Raw genomic sequence first — 15,824 nt, 5'->3', positions numbered from 1 at the left:
GAAGCTTTTTTTTGAACCACCCTAGGACTACAAATTTATGTAAGAAACCTAGAAGGCATTTTTGTGGCAGTGACTTCTGCTCCAAGGATGAGTGGACTTCAGGCTCTAGTGATTTGAGCTGACTTTTATGAAGTCATATGGTAATAATGAGTAGCCCTTGAGAGAGGCGATATGGTATAGTAGAAATAGAAAGCTCTTGAATCAGAGCATCTGGGTTCAAATCCTACCTTTGATGCTTATAACCTCTCTGACCTTGGGTAAGTCCCTTAACCTCCCTATGGTTCAGTTTCCTCATCTGTGACATGAGGGGGCTGTGCTAGGTGGATTTTGAGGTCCCTTCCAGCTCTTGATCTATAATCTTAGCAAAGTCAGATGTTAAGTCACTTCCATTAAGATGCATCCTAGAGTCTATCATATCTAAGATAATGACAAAAATCCATTTTGTGGACTTTGCAGAATTCTTTCTGAAGCAGTATCCTCATTCTGAAGAGCTTACACCTAAAATGATTGTCAGCTCTTAGAGTTACTGGATTAAGGCAGAGAGCATTTTGATTCATTTACCTAGCACATTGGACTAGGTTGTATCAGAGGATTCTGCCAAAATGGTGGTTGAGCTAAATTATGCTTTGGGGTGTGTGTGTGTCTACGTGAGTGCACATACGCATGCACACACCCGCCAGTCAGTAAGGAAGCAAAATGTAGCCCAACCATTTTGTGTGTGTGTGTGTGTTTGTGTGTTTGTGTTCATGTACATACTTATACACACACACACACACACGTAGGCACATTATATCAGAGGCAAAGTTGTATACTTCAGAAATATCCTAATTATTGAGGCTTGTTGAGCCCTCAAATAGTTCTCTTTTTATTTTAAGTAAATATTATTACTTAGTTTCTATATCCAACTGCAAGATAGAAAGTTCTGATCCTTTATTGTTTCAGCAACTTCTCAGAGTTTAGATCTTTATTTCTGTCTTAAATTTTGTATTTTAAAAACTTTAAGGTAAGGTGGTTTGTTTTAGGCACATTTTTATTCGGTCTTGAATAAAGATTATTTAGCCCTTGGGATGGCAATTATGGTGAGGGCCGGGGACTGAAGAGCCTTGGGAGGCTTGGAGAAATTAAGTGAAGTACCCAGTGTGACAAAGCTAGTGAACGTCACATTTTTAATATGAACATAGGTAATTCAGTTGCCCTGATAATGATAATGTGGCAAAGATAATTATTTTAGGAGAAATAGAAATTATTTGCCTGTAACCTGAGGTCTCTAAAATTGTTATCTAGGGTAGACTATAATGGATTATCATTTACCATCTCAGCAGAAAGTTTAAATGATAGCTTAAAAATCATCTTTTGAGTGACAAAGAATATGGGTGAGAATTTTTTTTAAAAGATGTGTTCTCCTCTTTTCTTGATTCCTCTCATGCCTTGGAGTAGCTTTCATTCTTACTACATCCAGCTACCGTACTTTTTCTTCTCTTGCTAAATGTCTCTCAGTGTATTTATGTGGATGCTAATTTAGGGAATGCATGTTCTCTTAAAATAGTTTTAAGGAATGTAAGAAAAAGGAAAAGGTACTACTCTGGTAACATATGGAAGGGGTGACCTTAGAGTTGCATTATTGCTCATTCCCCTTAATCCCTATTCCGTTCCTGAGCCTTATAATGTGGAAAAGTTTATGAGTAAAAAGTTTCTATTTTGAATAGATAATTCATTTTCTTTCCTTATCACTTTTTTGAAGAGTTGAATAACTTTCAGACCAGATCCAGTTTAGCACTATTACTGATTGTACTCCAGAAATTAAATTTTAAACATTCAAAATTTGACAGTATCCATTCATGTCATAACTTGTACATATTAGGAAACCAAACATATCTAGCACTCAAGTAAAAAAAAGAACGTAATTTGCCAAAGGTGACGAAATTTGTTTTGATGCATAGATATAAATCTATAGATCTTTTAACCTTTCTGTCCTACTTTATGACTAAAATAATGCTTAATGATTTAAGGTAGTAAATCTAAATATAATTATTGAATGCTAGAATTAAAAAGGGGGCATCAGCAGTCATCTAGTCTAATGCGTGAATCCTGTCTACCAGATCCCCGACAAGGCATCATCACATCCCTCCTTGAATACTTCTATTCATAGAAGAAACTCAATCCCTTTGCCTATTATGTTTTTGGACAGCTCTAATTATTAGGAAGGTTTTCCTTTTATTGAGGTAAAATCTGACTTTTTGTAACATATGCCTCTTATTCCATTGTACTTTCTGGATCTAAATAGAGTAGTCCTAATCCCTGTCCCAAATTATAGCTTTCCAAAAAGTTTAAGAAAACCGTTGTTTCTCCTCCCCCCGCGTTGCCCACCTCCACTGCACGTCTTTAATTTTCTTGCCAAACAGACTCGGATCCTTCACTTGGATCCTTGGTTCTTTGGATCTTCTAATTAGAAGACTGATCAAATTGCCCTTATAAGGGAAAATTACAGAGTGGAAATGAAGAGACAAGCTATAGGCTAGTGTATCCAAACCTGGTAAACTAAAATTTGGTACAGCGTTAAGTAGCCCGTAATCCAGGGGCATAGGCCCTGGGGCAGGAGGCAGCCAAAGGTTGCTTTGCTTCCACAGTAGGAATAATTACAGGGAAAAGAATCAGGCAAGACTTCTTCCCTTTGCGGGGCAGCTAGGTGGCCGCAGTGAATAGAGCACCAGCCCTGAAGTCCGGAGGACCTGAGTTGAAATCCGACCTCAGGCCAAACACTTGACACTCTCTAGCTATGTGACCCTGGGCAAGTCACTGAACCCCAATTGCCTAAAAACAAAAACAGAAAAAAACTTCTTCCCTTTAGTCACCTTTATTTACATAAAATGACACCTCCTTTCCCAAAGACTGATGGTAATCTACAGATTGTTGGTTGAGAAATAGAGATTTAGTCTTAACTCTTGAAAAATATTTATTCATATATGTCTTGAAAACTGAACAAAGATAAAATCAAAATCTTTTTATGTGATATCTAAAACCTAATTCATTATAACAGCTTGTATGCCCAAGCTATTCATTTTTGTTTTGTTTTGTTTAGTGCTCCCAAATCAAAGTATAGCATAGAGAGAATTTAGGAAAACAATGGGGCAGCTAACTTCTTAGTTTCCTAACCCCCTTAGTAAATGACAGTATGTCCTTAAGTCAGCTTCCTTCACTGTAAAATGAGGTTGGACTAGTTGATCTCTTAAGATCCCTCCCAAATCTCAAGTTACATGAGTATAAGCTTATTAAGTAGATTCCATTAGTGAAAAAAGTGGAGGTTTTCTGAATTATTTTATCAAACAAGTGGGCAATTCACTATGGTAGGGACTGGGAACTGCAAGGATGAAAAAAGCATCTCTAGTTCAGGAGTTAACTGTCTGATAGGGGGATGATAAGTTTGTGAGATAGGGCTAAAGGAAAGAACCAGACTGAATTAGGAAATTTTGAAAAGAAGAGATGGTTAAGAGAAGTCATCAAGTAAAGGGATCAAAGAAGGCTTCCCTAAACCCAATAAGCACACAATTTAGGTTTGAATGATTTATTCTATATGTGGGTTTATATTTGGTTTTGTTTTGTTTTATTTTTTAAGGTATAAAGCATGGACTTTCCCCCCCACTTTTCTTTCCTAGGCAGAATATGAGGTGGCTTCAGATGAAAATCGAAGAGAGACTGCTCTGACGGTTTTAAACACATACTTCAACAATGGGGTATGTTTTATTCTCTAGCTGATAATTGTTTGTAACTTGTTATTCTTCAAATTCAAACTTACAACTCCTTAGATTCCAAGGAAACATATTAAAATGCAAGATGTTTTAAGTTAATATTATGTCAATATTATTAATTTGCGTTTTCCTTCAATTAAAGGAAAATGTCAGAAGAAAGTTTTCCCCAAAACTGAACAGATTGTTAATTTTTAAGATGTTCTCCTGTTCTAATTTAGTTTGACTAGAAATTAGCTAAGGCTAAAAATAGCTTTTACTGAGTCATTATTGGTGGATGGTTTTATGTTTTATGCATTGCTTTATCGTGTTCTATCTAGCTTTTCTTTTCCTATGTCTATGGCATAGTTCCCTTAGTGTGACTTTCTTAAGCTAAAAAAGTACTACCTAATATAAAAACCACAATTATTTGTTTAGTTATATATGTAAATTTATTTCAGTCATGTCCAACTTTTTGTGAACCCATTTGGTGTTTTCTTGGCAAAGATACTGGAGTGGTTTGCCATTTCCAGCTCATTTTACAGATGAGGAAACTTTGGCAAATAGGGTTAAGTGATTTGCCCAGGGTCACACAGCTAGTAAGTATTTGAGGCCAGATTTGAACTCACGAAAATGAGTCTTTTTGACTCCAGGCCTGGCTGTCTCTCCACTGTACCATAGCTACCAAGTATATAAGTTTAGCATCTAATAATAGTTCCTGCCGATAATTGAAAGAAATAGTGTCAGTGCCTTGCCCTCAAGGAGCTTATAATTAGGTAAATCAAAATAGTAGTTCCCATAATGCTTTGGGGTTTCCAAAGTACTTTTATTGGAATGATCCTTTGAAGGAGGTAGTATACGTATTCTTATACCCATTTCACAAATGAGGAAGCTGAAGCTCAGAGGCAAAGTCATACTATAGTAAGTGTTGGAGCCAAGGCTCAAACCAAGGGCTTCTTACCCCAAGTCCTATAGCTTGGCCAGATTGTGTTGCCTTCCTATGGAGTTATGGTTGTTATCCTAAAAGTGAGAAAATCAAGTCTTAGAGAGATTCAGTGACTTGTCCAAGGTCAAACAGTGGGAGGACTGGAAACTCTTGTGTGTCTTCTGACTCTCCATTCATTGTTCTTTCCTGCTACACAGTGAGTGACCATTGTCACAAGGGGGTGCGTGATTAACGACTAAGTAAGTGGGGACAAGGGCTTTAGGAGTTAATAGCAGGGTAGAGTGTTGTGCTTTGGGAAGGCTTCTTAGAGGTGGCAGCGCTTGAGTTGGGAAGTGAGAAGTGCGGAGCTGGAGAAAAGTGGGGAGGGGGACCTTAGGAAGGGAGAAGGTACGAGAGCAAAAGCACAGGAACAGAGAAGATGGCGAGATTCACCTCTGGAAGGTGCCTAGTGATCAGGTTCACAGGGCAGGTTGGGTCCTGATTGTGAAGGTACTTGAATGCCAGGCTAAGAAGTTTAGGTTTTTAAGCAGTTTGGTAATGTGAACAATTAAGTCTTGTAGAAAGATTAATCTCATTTTATGTGTGGAATAGATTGGGGGGAGAGGGGAAACACCAGAGACAGAGACCAGTTGGGAGGGCTATTTATGGTTTAGGGCAGTAGTCTTCAAACCTTTTTGATTGCTTACTTCAACTAATAAAAATTTTGAGTTCACTAATATATGTACTTATTTGTAAACAATATATGCATGCTTCTCTCCTAATAATCATATACATTATAAAACTTACAAAAATTGAGATGAGAAAAGAGTGAAATAAAGGTGAAATAAGATTAGATTCTAGAGTCAGTAGGAAACCATTGGATTTTATTGGGTAGAAAGTGATGTGAGTAAGTCTGTGCTTTTGCTTTAGGAGCTGGGTGAAAGATTCAAGTTCGGAGAGTTGTGAAGCAGGGACACTTTTAGGTAGCCATTGTGATGGTCTAGGCAAGAAAGGATGAGGGAGATTGTTGGCTGAGGGTGTAGAAAGAAGGGGACAGATGCAGAGGATGACACAGAAGTAAAAATGACAAGATTTGGCCACTAATTGTATATCTGTGGTGAGGGAAAATGAGATGAGCATGATCCGAATTATAAAATTGGTTAACAGGATAGATGGTGATGCAACAAACCTAATTCATCCAATCAAGAAGCTGTTAAAATAGTCACAAGAGATAATGAGAGCAATGAAATTGAAGAGGAAAAGATAAATTTGAGAAATAGCAAGGAAGTAGAAGAGCATCTATGTTGCATTGATGAATTATAATTAACACAAGCTGATTAAAATTTTAAATATTAACTATTTAAATATTATTTTTAAAATCATGCATATATTCAGAGAAGTTACTTATCTCCGTGTCAGGGTATAATAGGAATGATGAAGGAATAGAAGTTTACCCTTTTTCCTTGTTTCACTTTATACTTCTCTTATTTGAAATTAATCTGAAGACTGTTTTTTAACTATATTGAAGATAAAACAATGTAATATATCTTATCTTCCTCGTTATTTGACTCTTCCAATTTATCTTAAAATAGTATTTGAAATAATTTTGCTATTCATAGAGAAAAAACTGAAACCTTATTACAATGCTGTCATTAGGGGTCTTGTCACAGAACCTACTTACAGGTAAAATAGCCATATGATGATTAAATTCTTTTGGTATTTCAGAAATGAAACCCCATTGAGATATAAGAACAGATCATGGCAGAGTAACTATCTTTCCCTTTCTGACAGGGCTGCTAACCTGGGAGTGATGTATATAGTTTACCTAGATTTTAGCAAACCATTTGAGGAAGCATATTGTGCTGTTCTTGTGGAAATAATGGAGAGATTTGGGCCACCTAATAATACAAGTTTAGATGAATCCAGAGCAGTTTGAACAGCTGGACTCAGAGAATAGCTGTTAATAGCTTGATGTCACCTTGAAAGGAGGGATCCCTTAGAAAGCCACAGGGTTAGAGGTATGGGCCTGTGCCATTTATATTAATAACTTAGAAAAAGATATATATGACATATATAAAGTTTGCAGAAGACAAAGCCAAAAAAGATAGCTAATATCTTGCATAATAGTTAAAAACGAAAAAGATTTTGACAAGCCAGAACTACAATAAGATAAATGTAATAGAGGTAAATGTAAAATCCAACACTTCAGTTAAAAAAAAATCGTCTTCACAAGTGGAGGTATTGGTATTGGAGTCAGAAATACAAGAATAAGGGGAGCTAGGTGGTGCAGTGGATAGAGCTCTGGCCTTGGAGTCAGGAGGACCTGAGTTTAAATCTGGCTGTAGACACTTGACACTTACTAGCTGTGTAACCCTGGGCAAGTCACTTAACCCTGATTGCCTCACTAAAAAGCAAAAAAACCACCCCTAATTCTTAGTCTTAAAAAGATCTGGCTATTTTAGTGCATTATCAAATCAACATGTCAGTGGTATGATATCAGCCAAATAAGCTAATACTACCAAGCACTGCACTGAGTAGCATAGCCCCTAGAAATCAGGAGGTGAGAGTCCCAAATTATTCTGCCATGGTGAGCCATATCTGGAGTTCACTTCTGAATGTCACAGTTTAGCAAGGGTTTTGAGAAGAGAGCAGCCAGGATAAGAAAGTATCTTGAGTCCATGCCATGTGATAATTAGTTGAAAGGACTGGAGCTGTATTTAGCTTGGAGAAGAGAAGATTCAGAGGGAACGTGAGAACTATCTTCATGTATGGGAAGGATTTTAGGGTGGAAAAGAGGCTGTTCTTGTACTGTTCATCCCCATAAAGCAGAACCAGAAGCAATGTTAGAACTAAAAAAGACAAGATTAGCTTTTCTGTAAGAAGTCCCCAATCATGAGAGCCATCCAAAAGTAGAATAGGTTGCTTCAGGCTATCTCGGGTCATGTCCCATTGGAAATGTCCCGAAAGTCTAGATGACCACTTACTGTGTTAATTTGTGGTGGGCCTTCTTCTTTGGATATGGGTTGGATTAACTAGTTTCGAAAGTGCCACCAGTCTGGCAATTTGTTACTTATCTTGCAACATTTGTTGCTGACTGACTTTATCCTAAATTCTATTCTGTAGTCAGATTTCATTATATTACTTTGGATATTTTTTTCTTATGGATACTTCAATACTTAAAAAGGTCTGTATTTTTGTCAATGTAAAGCTTCCATTCACACCGTTACAGATTACAACCTCTTTACACCAGTCTTCATTAATTGCTTTAGCCAGTGAAATTCATTAGCTGAATGAAGACCGACCTTCTGGTAATGAGCCAGTCTATATTTAGGTAAGCTGGTTGTCTGACCGCAGACACAATCCATCGTCAAGCCTATTCTTAAAGCTTTCCCTGCTTTAGAGGACCTACCTGAGCTTTTATTGTGTAGACATAAACTTCAAAGACTCACAGCAGTGGCCCTCCATGACTCAATGAAGACATTAGTGTAGGGCCATTGTGAAAAGATTCTTAGGTATTAAGTGGTCAAAAAGTTCATTTTAAAATTAGGTTGCTGAGATGATAAAAGTAGAAAATGGACCGTGTGCTAAAGGTTCAAGAAAATGATTGCTTTAGTCATGAGCCACTGGTGCCACACCAGTAATAGCCTGTGAAGCCTTAGCCTGTACTGTCAAGGGACCATCCAGGGGCCAACTTGTTTTGGCTGTTGTTGTTCAACTGCCTCTTTCTCCAGCGATAAGACGATTTGGTACATGTCCAGTCACCTGCAGGTCTTTGATATCCTTCTAGGACAGACCACAAATTCTGTTGAACATGTAAAGTCCTTCACAATCTTGCAGCCCAAACTGCCTTTTCAGCCTTATTAACCTTTTACTAGGCTTCTGATGCTCTGTGGTCCATCCAGATTGGCTTTAGTGATATTCATCACTCTACCTCCCATTTCCTTACCTTTATACTACTGGCTCTCCCTCATACCTAGAGTATACTTACCCCTCACCTCCATCTCTTAGCATCCCTTGTACTTCAGGGTATTATTTAAAAACAAATCTATGCATCTTTATTTTGACCCCTCTTCTTATTTATCTGGGAGCTAGCAATATCTCTCTTTTTTGTTTCTGAAGCAAATGTATATTTGTGGAAGTTTTTAACCCTTGTTGTCATTTTCTCCATGAATAAATTTCTGTAAGGTTTTTTTTTTCAATGTTAACATTAGATTATCTTTTGCAGTTGAGTGTTTTTTGGTCAGACTTAAGTAGCATGCAACTTGTACTTTCAAAAAACATACAGCTTTTAAGAGAATAGCACTAATGAGTAGAACTAGTGAAGTATATCAAGAGAAATTCTAAAAGTTCTATAAATATGTACATACACACATATATATACACATATACATTAGTGAATAATTTTTAGAATTATGTAAACAGTCAATCCCCAGAACACAATAATAGTTAACATATATTGAACTGTTTCACATTTATTGAGTGTTCACTGTTCACATTTATTGAGTGTTATGAATTTTTTCTTCTCATTAGTTATGCTATTTTTTTAACCTGTTTTTGACTTTGCAGTTTAAAAATTCTGCCTCCAGGTATAAAAACCCAACTGTTTGTCAGCTTAATTTCACAATCTTAAGAAATCAGAAGATATTATAAAATATTTAATTGGAACTCTTTTTATGTTTCTAGTTTCAGTTACGTACAAATTCAAATTTTGCCAAAATTAAACTAAAGTCTCTATAATCAGTCAATTAATTTGATTAACCTTTTCCTCTTCCTTCCTTGAAAAGCTTTGCTAATAAAGGATTTATTTTAAGATTATTAATTGTGCTTATATATTTGGTTTGTATTATGTGAAGTCTGCTGCCCATTTACCGGAAATACCTCAGGATATAGTGAAAGAATGTAAAGAGAGGCTGGAGCAGAGCCCTTGCAAAGAGCTTTTTAAAGACTGCACTAGGTAAGTAATGAATGCACAGCACTGTAATTATTAAGAAAAATTGTAAAATATTATATTGCCAAGACCGGATGTTTAAGGTAACTTTTTCCTGCTGTCAATTAAAAAAGAAAACTCTACAAATATTATCAAAGTATTTTCAAAATTAAGATAAAATTCCTAATCAGCTTACTCTTAAGTGAAAGCAAATAGGTTCAAAAGTAAGAGCAAGTTAATAGTGAACTGAAGAATCAGGAATTGAACTAAAATTCTCTGTGATTTATCTGCTGCCTCAAGATTCTGCCTGCTCTTTCTCCCAGCATTTCATTCTTAGGCTTGAAAATAAGCTACTAATTAAACATAAACTTCCCTGAAAACATCCTTCTTCTGGAACCTTGAATGTATGGCAAAAACGATGACTGACTACTAAGGTAGCCAAAGCTCAAATCGCTCAGGGATTTGTTGATTTGTCTTAGGAGACAAAAGCGTTAGGGAATATGCAGATTTCAGTAGCCTGGTCTCTTGCTGATCCTGTCCACGGATAAGGTTTTGTATTAGTCGCAGTTCAAGTATTCCTAGGTTTTACAGTCCTTTAATGCTTCTGGTTCATTATCATGTTATATTTCTGTAATCCTTTTACATTAAAAATGTAAAATGCTTTCTCATCTATACTTCAGTATCTTCATAATAGCTTTCTGTGGTTATTGGAAGGATAACATTAGCCTCATGTCTCTGATGGATATTAGAGCAGAATCATACAGCTATTTGGTGATGAGCCATTACTAGAACCTATAAGTAATGGTCACTAGAAGTTCCCCTAGTCATGATATTCATAACCTGGGATCTACCCCAGCAGAGTTTATGAATAGATTTCAGAAGATCTATGAATTTGGATGACAAAATAAATTGCATCTTTTTTTTTTTTTATTATTAACCTCTAACTGAAATTAGAGGTCTTTGCATTGTATTGGTCTTCTGTGGGTGCTTTATAATAAGGCACATATATGAATAAGAGAATGAGAAAATGTTGAGGAGTTGTGACCTGTGTCCACAGACTGAGTTCCTTTGGCAATCAGATCATAGATCATTCTATGTATCTAGGATTTTGGACAATTGTGTTTGTGGGGAAATAAGTTTGAAATATCAGTTCTTCAATAGACCAGGCATCGTGATACTATAGCAACTGCTATTGCCCTTTATGGTTAGAAGTATTTAAGTCACTTTTTCCCATCAGCCTAGATTATTTAAGGATTAAGTGGGATAGGTATAGGGTCTTAAACAGAGACAAATCTCTCATCTTAAAACAGGAGGACATTGAAGCTGAAGAGGTGTAGTACAAAACACAGTTATGTTAGGTATGTGGAAAAAAATTACGGCCTGCAAGATCAGGTGTGTAAGTAAGAAAGATGATTAAAACTAATGTGAAGAATGAAGAAAAAATTAATAACTATACCTCAAAAGTCACTAAATTGTTTATACTCTTTGACCCAGCAATATAATGACTAGTCCCACAGAGAGAGGGAGAAAACTAATATGTACAAATATATTTATAGTGGCCCATTTTGTTATAGTTAAGAACTAGAAAAAGAAAATAAGAACTAGAAACAAAAGTGGGTGCCCATCAATTTGAAAATGTCTTAGCAAATTATAGCGTAGGAATTTAATGGAATATTATTATTCCATAAGAAATGATGGAAAGGATGGATGGAAAGAAGTCTGGAGAGATTTATATGAACCAGTGTAGAGTGAAATGAGCAGAACCAGGGAAATGATTTATGCAAAAACAGGGTTGGGGGACTGTAGGAGAGTACCTCTTTCTACATAACCCAACCAACACTGAGTTTCAAATAGAAGATGTTACTTCAATATTATTTTAATTGGCATATGATTATTAATGAGTTGGAGCCTTTTTCCATTGTTTGTTGAGTTGAATTGAATTTGACCATTGTGGTCTTTTTTTAATATTTTGGATTTTTGTTACATTTACCAAAATTTTTTCTTCCTTTTCATTATATTGTTTTTGTTGCTTAGGTTTTTTTAATATAATCAAGAACAACTGTTTCTCCCTTTATAATTCCTGTTTATTGAAAAGCAAAGCCATCGGGACAGCTAGGTGGCGCAGTGGATAGAGCACTGGCCCTGGATTCAGGAGGACCTAAGTTCAAATCCAGCCTCAGACACGGAACACTTACTAGCTGTGTGACCCTGGGCAAGTCACTTCACCCCATTGCCTAACAACAACAACAAAAAGACTAAGTCATCTCCCTATCACAGTTAAATACTTTGTATTAGTTTCTTCTGCCTTTTTGTATAGTTTGTGGATATTCATTTTGGGGGATTTTTTTTTACATTTAAGCCTTTCATCAGATTGTAGTTCACTGAGGTACATTGTGGGAGATGTAGGTTTAATGCTATCTTACATTGATAGACAAATCCACATTTTCTTGGGTACATTTGTTAAATAACTAATTCTTTCACTAGTTTGTATGTTCTCCAGTTTTTGTGTGCTTTTTGTGATGTCTGTTCCATAGCACAGGAGAGCCCTAGACTGATCCTCAAAGAGGGGCTTGCTTTTAAATCCCATCACTTCTCTTCTTTGGGCATCTGCTCCTCATCTGTAAAATGAAGGTGCTGTAGTTCATTGCTTTTAAGGTTCTTTGCATCTACAAATCTGTGATTCAATGATCCATTTTTAAAAATTATTTTTATTTTTTGCCCAATACAAAATAGATTTGAAATTAACAGCTTTGTAGTATGTTTTAAAGTCATGGAATATAAGAGCACATTCTTTAGCTCTTTTTCCTCCCAGCATCCTTCTTTATGGTTTTACCTGCTTGTTTTTCCACATAAATTTCATTGTAGCTTTTTATTGCATTCTATGAAGAAGCACCGTTGGCATTTTGATTGGAATTGCATACATTAATTTTGGGACTATTATCATTTTTCCCCGTCAGTTTGATATGTCCTTGAATATTATTTCACTCTTCAGTCATTGTGCTTTTCTGAAGGTATTTGTACAGGTTATGTGCATTCCTACTTAATTCCAAAATGTATGATAGCTACTGTTAATATCGTCACTAGGGTTTATTTTTCTTTTTTATATTTTCTTGATCTGTATTGTAGCCTCAGCATTAAAAAGTGAGGCAATGATTAAATAAATAGTAGGTTAATATAAAAGAATACTATAATTCAGTTAAGATTGACAAGTATGAGGAATATAAAAAATGAAAACCATTATAAAGTAATGCAAAAGAAGTAAAACCAGAAGAAGGGAGAACTTGCTGCGATTATATCAGAAGAAAAGAATGATTTGTCAAAGAATCTTGACTGAGAATTAACGAGAGTGATTGAAAAGTTTATTTTATAAATTGAATTTCATAATTTGAAATTACAAATTGACTTTCATTGATTTAAATGTAAATACAAAATAATTCCATTGTAATATTTTGTATTATTTATAATTAATTTTTAAAAACAACTATGTGACAGACCTGAATATTAAAAAAAAAACAGAAGAAACATGAACCAAAGTATATTGAACAGTAGTCTAAAGTGTAAAAAGGAACAGACTCTACAAATACAACTGTAGATAATAATGCTGTTATCCATTATCATCCTCAACTATCTAAGGAAATGCATTTTTAATGGGCACTTGTTATTATTAGCATGTTCTCAGACACCTGGATACATGGAATAAATATTCCCCAATAATTATCTGCATGTGAAACTCTATGTTCCATAGCCATTTTCCTGTTTAATTAAAAATATGTTCTCAATCTCCAGTAGAGTATTGCTGTAGCAGTGTAATAACGCCAGTGGCAGCACAAGTACTAGGGAGTCAGGATTCCAAATGTCCAAATTTAACCCATTATATATGGAATTTGTTCCCCGAATTATGCAAAATTTCATGTAATCAGTTCTTTTATGGTAGATTAACTCATTTCACTCAGTTGGTCCATCAATATGAAGTCATATTATAATACAGTAAGATATAATTATTTAAAATATTTTTCTAGGGTTGTCCATGATTATTTAAGTGGAAGACCATTTGAGGAGTACCAAGAAAGCATGTTTTTCTCTCGATTTTTACAGTGGAAATGGTTGGAAAGGTATGGTGTGTTTGTATCTTTTTTTTTCATGTTAATGATGTAAATAGCAACCTTTGATATTTTATGTAAATTTCATTGTAATTTTATAGAATTCTATCATGGAAACTCATTATTATTTACAATGTTTATCCCTGAAATTTAGTAAGAAGACTTTGTTGCTGAAATCATTGAAATAAGTGATAAAATTTCTCTTGGTTCAGCTCTATATGTTATTTTATTTTATTTTTTTATTCATGTTAGCCTTCTAGGTAAGACATTTAGTGATTAGAATTTATAAGACCTTTGGAAAATCATTCATTTCAATTACGTTTTTGCTTATAGAACATGACTAAAATGACAGGAATATTCTTTTGAATGCTTTTTTCCCCCCTTTTCATGTATCCTCTTCCCCTCTGTTTTTTGTGTTTAATAAAATTTAGTGAAAATTATAATAAAGCTACCACATACATCCTGGATTTAAAAAAAATATCTTGGCCCCAAATAAGAGATATAAGAAGATATGACTCTTTTGCAGTAGTCAGGGTCTATGGATATGGAACATTGTATATGAAGTCATATTTTTTAGGTATTGTTTAGATTTGCTTTTTTTTCCTCTTTTTTTAAAATAGTATTTCTTCCAATTATATGTAAAGACAATTTTAAACATTCACTTCTACAAAACTTTTAGTTCCAAATTTTTTTCCCTTCTCTCCTCTCTTCCTAAAATAGCGAGCAGTGTGATATAGGTTATATATGTGCAATCATGTAAAACATATTTCCATGTTAGTCATAGTTGTGGAAGAAAGAGAACAAAAGGAAAGAACCATGAAAAAAAATTTTTAAAGTGAAAATAGTAGGGGCAGCTAGGTGGTCCGGTGGATAGAGCAGTGGCCCTGAAGTCAGGAGGACCTGAGTTCAAATCCAGCCTCAGACCAAACACTTGACACTTACTAGTGTGTGACCATGGGCAAGTCACTTAACCCCAAATGCCAAAAATAAATAAATAAAAATAGCATACTTCAATCTGCATTCAGAATTCATCAGTTCTTTCTCTGGATGTGGATAGCATTATCCATCATTAGTCCCTTGTAATTGTTTTGAATCATTGTATTGCTGAGAAGAGCTAAGTCATTTATAGTTGATCATCACACAGTGTTGCTGTTACTATGTACAATGTTCTCCTGGGTCTGTTCATTTCACTGTGTATCAGTTATATGAGTCTTTCCAGGTTCTTCTGAAATCTGAGTGCTCATCATTTCTTATTAATTACACAGTAATATACATGTATATACCACAGCTTTAGTTCTAGTCTCCCCACTTTTTTAATGGACTCTCAGTCACCATGTCTTTGTGATGTGCATACTATGTTCCAGGCACAGCCTAGGGAGATAAAGAAAAGCAAAAACACAGCCCCTACCCTCCAGGATCTCACATTCTAATGTGGGAGAAAACTGCAAACAACCATATACAAAGAAGTGGAGAAGGTCAGGAAAGGCCTTTTGCAGAAGGCCAGATTTGAGCCAAGTCTGTGATGAGTCCTGGAGGTAGAAGGAGAGCATTTCAGTCATGGGGAACAACCAGTGAAAAGGCCTGGAGCTGTAGAATAAATGGAGGGGAGCCACGTCAGAGAAGACAAGAGAGGCAGGATGGGGCCTAGAAGCAAAGGCCTTGCAAAGCCATTTTGGTTTGGGGTTTTTTTTTTATCCTGGAGGTGATGGGACCCAGAGGTGTTGTTAGGTAGGGAGGTTATAAGGTCAGAGCTGTGCTTTGGGAAGGATCACTTGGGCTATTATGTAGATGATGGCTTGCAGTGAGGGAGATGTAAAGCCCACTTAAGCCTGGCCAGAAGGTGATGAAAATAGTCTAGACATGTGAGGAGGCACAAACTTATACCGGGGGTCAGCATGTGAATGGTCAGAAGGAAGACAGAAAAGAGCTGTGGCCAAGGGGGAAGTAAGGCTTGAGAATGGTTTGTTCTGTAAATGCTCCCCAGGAGTCAAAGGGTATATGCTAAAGCTAGGAGCCTGGGTTCCTTGGAAGGACAGCAATACTCTCAGCAGAGTTAGTTGAGAAAAGGAGAGTACCTAGGGGAACGATGAGTGCTATATTGGACTTTTTGAATTTGAGATAACTCCCAATCAAAACAACAATTGCTTGTT

General features: G+C 35.8%; 1 protein-coding gene across 7 annotated transcripts in view; it reads left to right on the top strand.

The window, feature by feature from the left end:
• Nucleotides 1-15,824, top strand: part of GRK4 (G protein-coupled receptor kinase 4) — a 132,387-nt gene that overhangs the window by 48,493 nt on the left and 68,070 nt on the right. For all 7 annotated transcript variants that reach the window (XM_020992169.2, XM_020992167.2, XM_078148771.1 and 4 more), the window contains 3 exons: nt 3,654-3,731; nt 9,501-9,601; nt 13,594-13,686. In XM_020992169.2, coding sequence (XP_020847828.1) covers nt 3,654-3,731; nt 9,501-9,601; nt 13,594-13,686 — 272 coding nt within the window. The remainder of the gene's footprint in view (nt 1-3,653; nt 3,732-9,500; nt 9,602-13,593; nt 13,687-15,824) is intronic.

Source organism: Phascolarctos cinereus, unplaced genomic scaffold, assembly GCF_003287225.1.
Source record: "Phascolarctos cinereus isolate Bilbo 61053 unplaced genomic scaffold, phaCin_HiC Scaffold_9;HRSCAF=440, whole genome shotgun sequence".
In the NCBI taxonomy this organism is placed as follows: Eukaryota; Metazoa; Chordata; class Mammalia; order Diprotodontia; family Phascolarctidae; genus Phascolarctos; species Phascolarctos cinereus.
This window is presented reverse-complemented; position numbering and strand designations above follow the sequence as displayed.